The 12,112-nt window shown below is 48.2% G+C and overlaps 1 protein-coding gene across 2 annotated transcripts; it reads right to left on the reverse strand.

The window, feature by feature from the left end:
- Positions 1–1,524: 1,524 nt before the first annotated feature.
- On the reverse strand, positions 1,525–11,854 carry SHOX (short stature homeobox). 2 transcript variants are annotated; one of them, XM_054164718.1, is made up of 5 exons: positions 11,581–11,854; positions 8,156–8,364; positions 3,421–3,478; positions 3,242–3,330; positions 1,525–1,770 (listed from the first exon to the last, which is right to left on the reverse strand). In XM_054164718.1, the coding sequence occupies exons 1-5, from the start codon at positions 11,852–11,854 to the stop codon at positions 1,525–1,527; spliced, it is 876 nt and encodes a 291-aa protein (XP_054020693.1). The 2 variants fall into 2 exon arrangements, with proteins under 2 accessions (XP_054020693.1, XP_054020694.1); XM_054164719.1 differs by lacking the exon at positions 1,525–1,770 and adding an exon at positions 2,336–2,387 and having other exon boundaries at positions 3,243–3,330.
- Positions 11,855–12,112: the final 258 nt, after the last annotated feature.

Consider the following 12,112-nt stretch of genomic DNA (forward strand, 5'->3'; position numbering starts at 1 on the left):
TACGTGATGTATAAAACTTTATCCATTCATAGAAGACTCAGACTGTTATTTTGGCAAGAAGCTGCAATGAACATGTCTGAGCATAAACGACTTAAGATACGGTTCTTGCAGAATTGGTTATTAACAGAATAAGTACGGCTAATTTTTTTTACTCTATAGTATTTACAGTATTGCACTTTACTGCACTTAATTGCATTTCACTAAAATTAACACTGCATCAGTATTATGCCTTCAAACCATATGTCCATCTTGGTAGCATAATTCTCTCTACATCCTGGGGAGGGGGGGTGGGGGGAACGACAAACAAACAACAATATTTTGATTGAAAAATCAAGACATTTGGAAAAAAATAGAAAAATTGACCTGTTTCTGTGGCATGATGCATCTAACTGAGTTCAGGTGATTCTGGCAAAACAGGTGCATTTCTTATTGTTCCCATCTTTCAAGGTGTCACTAATGATTAACAAATTCTAGTCTCTCTCTTTTTCTCCTGTCAAAGGATATAACCATTTGAGACATGCTGCCTTATTATTATTATTTATTGCTTTTTTTGGTCTTTTTTTTTCTTTATTTTCAGAAAGAAATGGGGGAAAGAAAATTAAAAACTGCCTTGCCTCAGATCTGAAATTCCACATTTAAATTCAAACCAGTTCTGCAGCAGCAGCTCCTCAGTAATGGAAGAGATTCATGGCAGTGAAATAATACTGTTGGCAACAAAGAAATGTCATCTTTAATGGAGACCAGCCCCAAGGATTTATTATTTATTATTATTACTATTTGTTTTGTTTAGTTTCATTCTAATATATTTGTGATCTTCAAAACATGTTTAGTTAGACACATGCACAAGGTAGCAAAACTGACAGCAGCGGATGACGTTATGCTGGAGCAATCACTTTTGCCAGGGTCAAAACATCCAAAGTGTCCCAAATGTTCACAGATTAACATAATTTAGAAATCGTTTCCTTCCTTCTTTTTTTTTTTTTCTCTTTTTTTTTTTTTCCTTTTCTTTGTATGTGTGTTGGTTTTTGTTAACTGTCTCCTCCCACCTACTTTATCTTCCGCCGAGTCTATGACTTGTGGGTGCCTGTTTGCTACGGATGCGTGCGTGGGTGAGCGCCCGACCCAGGCGAGAGCCGGGCGCCCTCGCCCTGCGGAAGTCCCCCACCGTGTCACACAGCACCAACGGCAGGCAAAGGCCGCTCTTTACCCGGCTCCCCCGGCAGCAAAGTCCCTGGGGGAAGAGGACGAGAAGAGCGGCGGGAAGAGGCTACAGCCGAGCACTCACAGACCTTGGGACAGGGGAAAGAAATAAAAATTAAAAACTAAAAACTGAAAAAAAAAAAAACAACCAAAAACAACCAAAAAACACCAAACAAGAATAACAAAAAAGAGAGAAGGCGGCCCCGCGGCCGGAGGAGGAGCGGCAGGAGCGGAGGAGCAAAGCGGCTGTCCGTGCGGGTAACACACCCTCCCGCCGCGGGCACCCGGGGCGCGATGGGGTAGGGGGGACTGGTCTGAAGCGTGTCAGAGCCCCAGGGCCTCGGCATGCTTGCGGGCCTTCAGCCGCAGGTCGGCGATGCTGGAGTTCTTGCTGTTGCTCTTTGCGGCGGCGGCCACCACGGCAGCGGCGGAAGCAGACTCGGCCAGGGAGGCGATGGGCAGCCCGAAGGGCGGCGGCGGGAACATCAGGTAGGGCGCGTGGGCCGCCAGGTGCGGGTGCAGGTGCGGGTGCGCGTGGGCCACGCCCTCCAGCTGCAGCTGCGCCTGGACCTGGGGCAGAGACGCGGCGTCAGACCCGCGGTGATGGACACCATCGATATCCCGCAACCTCCCGCGGCTATCGAACCAGACCCCACTCCGCCTCAACCCTTCCCAGTAGTCCGAAGGCTGAAAGAGCAGCTTATCAGAAGAGACCCCCGCACGCAGGGGCGAGGCAGGAGCGCACCTAGCCGAAGGCACAGGGACACGCTTAACCGTCCTCGTATGGAAAAAGAAATAAATAAATAAATAACAATTTTTAAAATAAATTAATAAAATATGCCGCCCAAGACACGGGGGACAACAAGTGTTAAATAGTTGTGTTTTTTGCTGTGTGTTTTTTTTTTCTTGCCTCCAGGGATGTTTATTTATACCTTGCTAAAAACTCTTTGGCCACTGGTCCTTTATATACCGGGTTGGTGTTTGCTTTGGAGCTTTCTCGACCTATACAAACACGTTGGGTTGACTGAGAGATTTCAGCTCCGGGTAGGTTCGGGAAGGAGTGGGGGAGAGTTTATTTATGTATTTAATTATTTTGGTCCAAATATGTCTTTTAAAAATCAATACAATTAATCTGTCAGCTCCACGTGTCTCTGAGACGCAGAAGGTGGTGGAGGGTCCCTTTGGGCGGAGAAAAATCGATTCCCCGATTAATTGACAAAAAAAAAAAAGTGAGGGGTGTGGGGGAGGAAACGGGGGTAGCCACAAGCAGTGGCGAGGAGGTGGCTAGAAGCGGGACTGAATTTCGTCCTCGTCTTTCCCGACGCCCTTCTCACTGGAGGCTGCGCCCTCTCGCTCAAGAACCCGGGTCCCGCAGTGGCGCCAGTGCCTGCGCTCCGCTACTACTCAGGTCCCGGCTGGCCAGCCCCCGCGGGAGAAGCCCCACCACCTCCCTGGCGGACGGCTCCGCCGAAAGGGACCACGCCTCGACAACCCATCTGGGAAGGAAGGAGAGGACGACAGTTCAAGGGTCTCCATAATTTTTCCCCCTCTCTGTTTCGCCCACCAGGTGGGAAATGCTCAACCTTCTCCCACAGCACTCTCCAGCGCCGGGCGGAGACTTAAGAGCCCTGGGCGGATCGGGACAGGTGAGGGAGGGCCTGGCAGGGCTCTCCCTAGCCCTCCCCGCCCCAGCAGGGCGATGCCCCCCTGGGATCCCAGGCAGCCTTTGCCACGTCTGCGGGCTACCCTGGGGTCTTGAACCAGCCCATGGCGCGGCAGCAGAGTGGACTCTGCACTGGCGGCGCCTCCCGGGGCCTCGGGACCCCACGCTTCGGCCCCCTCCCCGCACACGAAGGGCGCTGAGCTCCTAGCAGTCGGGTGGAGGCTCTTTCACGAAATTTTACAGTCTGTTTTTAATACGTGCCAACTTCTATATAAATGGCACTTGTAAACGTGTCCGGCTTCCTCCCGGATAAAAAAAAAAAAAAAAAAAGAGTCGGAGTTTGCTCGGGGAAAGGAAAATAAAACCAGAGCTAACTACCTGTTGGAAAGGCATCCTCAGGGCTCCCATATTCACATAGGGGGCCACTCTGCAGGCGTCTAAATGGCTGGCAGTTCCTAGGATCACACCTGAGGAGAAAGAGATGGCCGGGTGAGCGGCGGCGGAGTCCCGAGGCCCCACAGCCACCACCCTTCAACTGTCCCGTACCTCTCACCCACCTTTGTGCATCTGGTTTTCCTGCTTTCGGCACTTTGCCCTCCTGTTCTGGAACCAGACCTATGAAAAGAAAATGCAAACAAAACCAAACAAAAAACAACTAACAAAAAAAAAGGAGGTAAATTAGGCAGCTACTGAAGGAGGATTATCTCCGGGGCTAAGGATGGAGAGGAGAGGTAAGGGTCTCCGCAAAACTTTACTGAGGTTTCTCCTCGGGAGAAGCCGAGGGGGAGAGTTCAGCCCCAGAGACGGAGTGATTCCATCTATGTGCTGCGGTGGGGCTGTTCGAGGGGGTTTTGCTCTTTGGTGTGGTTTCTCAGCGGGAATTGAACATTTGGAGATCAGTAGCACCCTCACAGCCGGGGAGACCTGAAGCCGCCCGCTTTGCATCAAGTCTCCACGGTCTCCCTTGTCTCCCCGGGAGGGCAACGGCGGTCCTTGCGCCACCCGCTTGGAGCGAGGGGCCGCTCCCACAAGCACTTTTAAAAAGGCCACACGCAGGCCGGGTGAGACTATCTCTTCCTTGCCAGTCACTCCTCAGACATCTCAGGGACGACTAGCCTGGACCAGCTCAGCCTCCGGGGTCTGATACCTAAGAGACCTGGCCATCTGTTCTCTCCTAACCTGGGTTTGGAAACGATATGGATCTCCGAGAAGATGCGAGATACTGAATTTGCACTTAAGGATCTGAATCATTTCACAGAATCATAGAATCACAGGATGTGAGGGGTTGGAAGGGACCTCGAAAAATCATACCGTGCAAGCTCCCTGCCAGAACAGGATCAACTAGAATAGGTCAAATGGTTTTGGGGGTGTTTTTTGTTGTTGTTGTCGTTGTTGTTGTTTGTTTTTTGTTTGTTTTTTAAAAAGGGCAACAACAAAAAAATAAAATAGCCACAAAACAAAACAAAAAAATACCCAATACACACCGCTTCTGGGCAGACAAGAGTAACAGAGATGTTACTGGGCAGAGATGTGAAGAAGGTCTTATGCCCCTACACGAGAAATGCTTGTAATCGGTAATCCTGCCCCAATTCCAGCCGTCATTTCTCAAACAAGCGCAGCACTTCCAGCTACCGCTGCGCTGCGCCTCCCCTGCCTCCTTTCCAGGGCCCTTTCAGATCGTCATTACTTTCCCCCTCCCAAGGTGCTCTGTTTAGCAGCTCTCCCCAAAGGATTGTCAGAGGCACGAACCCAAATGTTTTCAGGACACTTACTCTTACACCAAAACCTACCGAGTATGGACAAACATTTACTTTCACCGCTGATAAAATCCTGTAGCTAAGTAAACACCTACAACCTTTGATATTGTTGCACTTGCCAAGAGATCATACGGTTAATTAATACTAACTGCACTTCCTACATCAAATTTTCCCTTCAAGCTTTCTTCAATTGCCTTAATGATGGTCATTTACAACGGAGTAATTAGTGCAAAGAAAGGCTTCCAAAGGCATTAATTACCTCGGGTACCTCAGTGATTTTCCTAAGTAGAAATTGGCCTTCTCTGATTCGGATCACCGTTTCTACTGCCTAGGGTGTCCGGGGGTGAGCGCGCAGAGGGCGTGCGGCTGCGGAGGTGGACCGACCGACAGACCGCTCCCGTTTCCCCAGTCCCCTCTGGCCCGTCGTTAGAACAACCTTCCCCACGCTAACCGGACACCGCTGCCCTGAAATACCCGGCAGAGCACCAGCAGTGCACAATAGCCGCGCTCAATACGCAAATATTAACAACACTCAGAGCTTCTTTTAACAAGACTGCTAGGGATTTATGCATTTCTCTCATATATGAACATGCAAAATATCATCGCACTGTAGCGACGATTTTTAAATTTTTTTAAGGTTGTAAATCTTTGCAAGAAATCTCCTTCTGTGTGTTCCCCACGCGCCATCTCCACCCCCAAAGGAGTATAAATTGTCATGAGAAATTTAAGCAGCGTTTAAACAACTTCTCTTGCAAATCAGAACATCTTTCAAACAGAAATTATATTTGAATCTGGAAAACGAAGTGCCCTTTCCCTTCAGCTACGAAAAAATAGGGTTATGAGGAATAAAAGTGATGAATTAGCCACTGCGTTAAGCGATAATAAATCAGGCTTGGTGTGATTCACGATCAATTCCAATTAGTCATGAATATGCTAAGTAAAGCACAGTACACTGTTTTAGACAGTTATTTCTTCATTAAGGATCACTCGGTGATTTCTTTCACAAATGCTCTAATCTGATTTCCTTTTGATTTCCATTAGAGACAGTGAATAATGACATTTAATTTAGCCCTGCACCATAAACCCAAAGATATTTGTTGTAATTGAATTACTGCCTGCTCCTCACTATGGTCTCATAACTTTCAATTATAACCCTGACAGCTGGGTGATATGAGTTTCCAGTACAACACTAAAAATAAAAGGTTAATAAGGACTAGCTACCATAGGAGCTTCAATTTATTTACAGCAAATTTCCACACTAAATTGAAACTATATCCTTTAACAGCAGGGGACAAGTGGCTCAGATAGGAATTAAAGAACAATTCTGAAAGTATTAAAAAAAAAACACCCACACACCACAAAACAAGCAACAAAAAATAACACCTTTCCCTTTTCCTCCCTTTTCCTTCTTTTTTTCCCCCACTTCCCTTTATTGACAGATATAGAACTCTCTGCTTATTTCCCCATTAATTAACTATTTGTCCTCCTTTCCCTCCTGATATTTCTTTAATTTTTATTTTCATCAATAAAAACTTATTTTATAAGATCACTACATTTATTCATTTTTGTGTTGCTGTTGTTCTCTCTCATAATCTTCCCCTGAATCAGGTGGGATTTGGGGGCTTTTTTGGTTGGTTGGTTTGTTGTTGCTTTGTTGTTTGGTTGTTTTGGTTTTGGGTTTTGTTCTGTTTTCTTTTCTGCTGCTGGTGGTGGTGTTTTGTTTTGGAGCTTTGTTTGGTTGGTTTTTTTGGGTTGGTTTGGTGTCTTTGGTTTTTTTTTTGTTTGGGTGGTTTGTTTGGGGTTTTTTTGGTTTTGGTTTTGTTTTGTGGTGTGCTGTTTTAAGATTTGTAAGCACTTGAAGCACCAATTTTCCTGTAACTATGAACATCCTGTTAAGGTGCTGCTCAGTAATAAAGTACTTGAAAGAAATAGTGCAGAATTCAATTACAAGTAATTTATTTTTATAGAAACAGTACATCAAGGCCTTGGAAAGATATTACAGAGCCCAAGTAAGAAGATCTGGGAAGATGACAGAAGAGTTGATGTCCCCTTCAGCAAAAGTTTAATCTTTTCATTAATTTATATGGTGTGGTTAGATCAATCTTCTAGAAGAAAGCAGGCCAGCAGCATTTTGAATCCCTGCAATATCCCCTGCAAGCTGCCCTCCCTAAGGCATGTGCCCGGCACCATCCCTCGCCCATCTTGCTTTCTACTGAGAAAGGCAGGAGCAGACGGGAGAGATGAGCCTTAAGCAAAACAAAACCAAAAACAAACAAGAACAACAACAACAACAAAACCACCCTGGTCACTATTCATTGCGGGATTTGCCTTGCTCGCTAAGGAGCATCCTGCCTGCTCACTTGCCACGGTGGTTCGTGTTTAAGGAGGGGGACAAGGCAAACCCCCTCCCCACTGCAGCTCAGGGCTGCATGCCTTGTCTTCCCCCTGTGGGTGAGAGTCGGGAGGAAGATGTGTACCTATGTCACACAGCCACAACCACACCTATAGGTACACACATGCACACGAGTATAGGCAGACACAGATATGCATGCGCATCTCCTTATCTCCAGGGTGTGAAGGCGTTTTGTTCAGAGGAGGGGTTGGCTTAATGACTTTCTTCTTGAGTTTTGGTTTGAGTCTATCAGGCCAAGAAGGGATTTCCTTGAGGTTTCTCCTTCTCTAGGCCTGCTCTTAGAGCCACAGGTTGATCTTATTAATTATTTCTAGGCTATTGGGCTTTTGATACAACATCTGTTTTGGGGGTGCATTCTCCAGTTGGCTTAAGGGGGAGGGGTCTTGTCCCCTTGCATCAATCCGAAAATCGAATTTTAAAACATTCGATCTAGAGCCAACCGAAGAGACAGCTCTGACAGCCCCAAAACTACAGCATCCAGGACCTATTTTCAGGACCTATTTTCAAGGGTTTGAAGGCTAATTGGTATTTAGCTCTATCTGAGGTGGAATAGGAGGGACTGGGGAAGACTCCACCAGATGGGGTGCCATGCATTCATAGGCTTGCTGTGCAAATCAGAGTGGGCACCTTTCCCCCAGCTCTGGCTAATCCTGTCCCTCAGCACCCAAACCATCTAGCCTTATTCACAGTGATTGTTTTCTGTTCTGGATTTCCTCCCACTCCCCCACTCCGCCCCATAAAAGGAGGGGTAAGAGAGTGAGGATTAAGGGATAGTTAATTGCACATTCACAAGGCAAAATACAATAATTTCTTAAAACCTGAAAAATTATTAGAGACTTGTCAATGCTATCACTACTCTGCATGCACACACACCCCCAAGGGGAAAAAAACCCTAAATAATTAAATCACCTTCCTAGGGAGTACAAGGCATGGGCAGATATCCCCAGAGCAGAGTTATTGTTTGACAGGACAGGTACATCAGATTTGCAAACAGCTTCCCCATCACACATGTAGTCCCTGCCTTCACCTCCCCACTTTGGATTAAGTGGGGCACTGTGCTAGTATCCACTGGCAGTTATGAAGGAGATGAGGGTGTTTCCAGGAACAGAACCTTTCTCTTACCTGAACCCTAGCTTCAGACAGTCCCAGCCTCTGGCTTAGTTCCTCCCTCATGAAGGCATCCGGATAGTGCGTTTCATCAAAAAGTCTTTCCAGCTCATTCAGCTGCTCTAGTGTGAAGTTGGTTCTGCTTCTCCTTTGTTTGAGCTTAGTCTGTCCATCTTCGTCTTCTGACTTCACATCTTCCCTCTTCTCTTTGCACTCGTAAATCCCTGCCAGGAGGGGGAAGAGGAAAATGACACTGAGCCTCCTGTCGCACCTCTCCAAAGTTTCTCTCCGCAGCACAAGGGTGTCTCCCCTCTCTTCATCCCCAAACTCAGCTCAACCTGTAGAAGCAACCGATGGGAGGGAGGGGGATGTCGCAACCCGGCCCCTGTAGGCCAGAGGGGCAAGTGTGGCTGTGGGTCGGTCTTGGGCTGGGGGCACCCGGCCAGGCTGAACCCCACTGCCAGTTCTGGGCCGAGGGAGGGAGAGACCCACGCTGCTTTGCCTGGCTGGTACCCTATCAGCAAAAATATGTATATAAATGTAATTTTCATTTTCTTTCCAGGATAAAGAGAAAGCCATGCCATCAGCTGGCACAGACTGTTTGGGAAAGGGGCTGGTAGGGAAGCCAGCAGTCCCCTGATACATCCAAATGGTGGGAGAGGATTTCTCCGTAGCCGTTTTCTCCTAAAGTGAAAATAGTCATGCAAGAAGCTTCCCAATACTGTTGTGGTAAAGCCATGCTGAAAACATTTTCCTCGTAAGAGAAACTTTCCATGGGCCTGAGACCGAGATCGTCCCCCCCTCTACACTTTATCACCCGTTCCTCCCCCAAAATACTGGGGGAGGCAGACCTGCACGGCCCGGTGTGGGGGAGCGGACTCACAGAACGTGGGTACACCCCAGACCCTTCAAATCAACAGAGCAATCTTTCTTTTCCCCCAGATCTTATGTGGCCCAAGAGAGCTGGGGTGAGCTTGCAACTGGCAGCAACCCCTGTGCATGCCTGTCCCGAGCAGGGCTGCGGAGACAACAGGGGAAAACAGTTTCCCTTTTTTTGTCTTGGAGAGGAGAATCTTTTTTGCTTTGGTAAATTATCTTTCTTTCCTTCTTTTGCCCACCTCCCCACTCCCTTTTCCTTAATTCCAGGGGGCTTAACACACCCCACCGTCCCTCTTTTAAATCTCACAAATTAAAAGAGGAAATGTGTTGGAGCAGAGAGCACTTCTGGAGGCTGAGCCAGCTTCCCTAGACACCATACACAGTCTCCCCCCTAGGCCAGGCCGCCCCACACCGGTGAAGGTCTGGAATGGGAGCCTGCTCCGGCTGCCTCTTTTGTCCTGCTTCACCTTTTGGGTAGTGTGGGGCTGCCAGGGGAAGCCATATCTCCAGAGGATCCTGAATTAAATCCTGTTTCCCTCACAAAATGCACACTTACATGTGTGTGTATGTGTGTATACACAGACAAACGTGAGCATGCACATAGATATTTGCATACATACTTAGGGACATGCTCAAATGCAAAGGACTAACTGCAAATTATAAGTTAATGGAATATAATAAAACGTCCTGAACTGCATTTGTGCTTAAGCAGAGTGAGGACCTAAACCGAAGTGCTCGTTTTCACTTCCAAAACGAAACTGTCCCTGGCTGTCATCGCTCCTCTGGGCTCCCTATCTCCCACTTTGGGCTGGATTATCGGCTGCATAAAACTTAGGGATAGGTCTGGCCTCCTGAGGGAGTGTTTGATGGTTGGTTTTAAAGGTGTTTTGTTTTAATTTCTGCTGTAAGGGAAGCCCCTATGAAAAGACGAGGGTGCTAGCGTAGTACATGCCCAGGGAAAATCAGGAGTGTTCAAAAGCTCTGTCTCCTTTTGCTGATCTGCGACTACAGCATGTCCGTGATGGGTATGAAATATTAACTAGCATATCGGTGGGACTGAAATCACATGCCAGAATCAGTTGAAATTGGACTGAAACCTGGCATGAATTTAAACTGTCACAAGCATCTCAGATCTTTCCAACTCCTCCCTTCCATCCCCACCCCCAGCCCCTCTCCATAGATTAAATTAGCTAAATATACAAGCCAGAATTTCGATACACAGGGAAAGGGGAGAGTAGTAGAGACTTTGTGTTGTTGCTGTTCATTCGTATTATACTTTTTTGTTTTCTTTTTCATATTTTTGCCCCCTCTTGCATGCCCTCTTTTCATTTTTTAAAATCATCTCCTTCATCAGTGATTCCTCCTGAACCCTCTCTTTTTGCAGTCAGAGAAGGAAGATCAGCAGTGGTCTGCGGTATTGGCTTGTGCAGAAATAGGGATACCCCAACGTAGGATTATATCCTGTCCTTCCATTTGGGGAGGGAGTGGAAGAGAGGAAGATACTAAATAAGCGTTTGGGCTGTAGATTAAATTGCTTTTTGCTCAATGATACATTAAACAAGGTCAAACAGTAGGAAACAGCTGAAAGACTGGTTGTTGTTCCTCAACCTATTAACCGTTTTTTATTACCCCAAGCTAGCCAGTAGCTCCCCAGCTAGGTCCACCTGTCTAACTTGCCTAGAGACACTTTCTCAACTTTCTAATCCCCCGCCCTTTTTATTCTCTCCTTCCTCTGCGAGACTGTGCGGTATTTTTAGCTTGTTTGGTTTTTAAAAAAATCTTTTTAAAATATTAATTTCTTTCCACTAAGAGAGGGGATGGCGTTTTACCTCTCGGCCGGTGGTCCCAGCACCCCGAGGGGATGCTGTGCTGCCCTGGCCCAGGTGAGAAGGGCAGGCGAATGACCGAGGGACCAGGCAGAGAGCCGACTGGTGCCTATCTCCACAGGAATGCTGCGTCTTGCCCTGGCATCTCCCTTACAGCCAGGCTCTGCTTCTCCTGGCCGGCCGCAGCCGCTGTCTCAGATAAACTGACGCAAGGCAAAACGTTCAGAGAGAGCCCCCTCCATATCCAGCTTTCTCCCAGAAGCATCAGCATCCTGACGGCCTGGAAGCAGGCCCTTCTCTTAAGGCATTAAAATACCCCGAACAAGGCTTCCTCGTACAAAAATGCACAGATAGACAAAAATACCTGACGTCCTGCGCTGCCCCCATCCCCTGGGCGAACGAACGCCTAGTGCACCGGATCGATTTCGGATGTGCACAGGAGCTAGCGGGGCAAGGTGGGAGGACCGAAGTTGCGACTTGTATTTTCAGGGCTATATTCACGTTACGCGTGCAGGCATACGCGCTTCTAAGTGCGTGTCCCCGCCGCTGCGGGAGGGAGGCGGCCGAAGGAGGGAGGAAGGGTGCGGAGGCAGAGCCCTGCCGGGGCCGAGGATGGGGCGACCGGGGCCGCAGTGGTCGGTTCACCCCCGCTGCGGAGCGCCCGAGGCGGCCGAGGAGGGGGTCGGGGTTGCCTGCGAGGGGCGCGGGGCAGAGGGCGCCCAGCCCCGTTCTTACCTTCCGCCGTCCTGCCTGTGTTGAACTCTTTCAGTTTGTCCTTGTCGCTCTCTACGTGATCTTTGAAAAGATGCACCGGGCAATGGTTGCTGCTCTCGGTCATGTCCTGCAGGCTAGAGTCAGAGTTTCCAAGCTCCCTAGAACGTGCCAACCCACTCTCCAAAACTTCCCTGTACGTGATCGTCTCTTTCTTGTTGCTGCTGCCACTGCCGCTGCAGCTCTCTTTGCTTTTCTGGTCGAAAGATTTGGATACAAAAGCCGTAAGTTCTTCCATGGCTGCCCGGTGATCTTATCCACAGAGATCCACTTGTTTTCAGTCGGAGATGTGGCCGTCCTCCGCACGCTGTTTTTGCACGTAGAAGATGGGCTGTATAGGGTTAGATCACTCCTGCTGTTATTTATGCCTTTCAATTTGAGATCACACTATTTATACATGGCTACCTCAGCCCAACCCCCAGCTCTCCCTGTCTCCAGCAATTACTGACTGCTCCATAGTCGCAGGCGGACTCCTAGCAGCTATCTTCCCCACCTC

Source organism: Dryobates pubescens, chromosome 10, assembly GCF_014839835.1.
Source record: "Dryobates pubescens isolate bDryPub1 chromosome 10, bDryPub1.pri, whole genome shotgun sequence".
Taxonomy (NCBI): Eukaryota; Metazoa; Chordata; class Aves; order Piciformes; family Picidae; genus Dryobates; species Dryobates pubescens.

Coding starts and splice junctions, on each gene's coding strand:
- SHOX (XM_054164718.1), bottom strand. CDS start 11,854: ATGGAAGAACTTACGGCTTTTGTATCCAAATCTTTCGACCAGAAAAGC. Junction 3,479..8,155: donor TGTCTGAAGCTAGGGTTCAG/GTAAGAGAAAGG, acceptor TTCTTTTCATAG/GTCTGGTTCCAGAACAGGAG. Junction 1,771..3,241: donor TGAGGATGCCTTTCCAACAG/GTAGTTAGCTCT, acceptor TCTCTGCCCCAG/GTCCAGGCGCAGCTGCAGCT.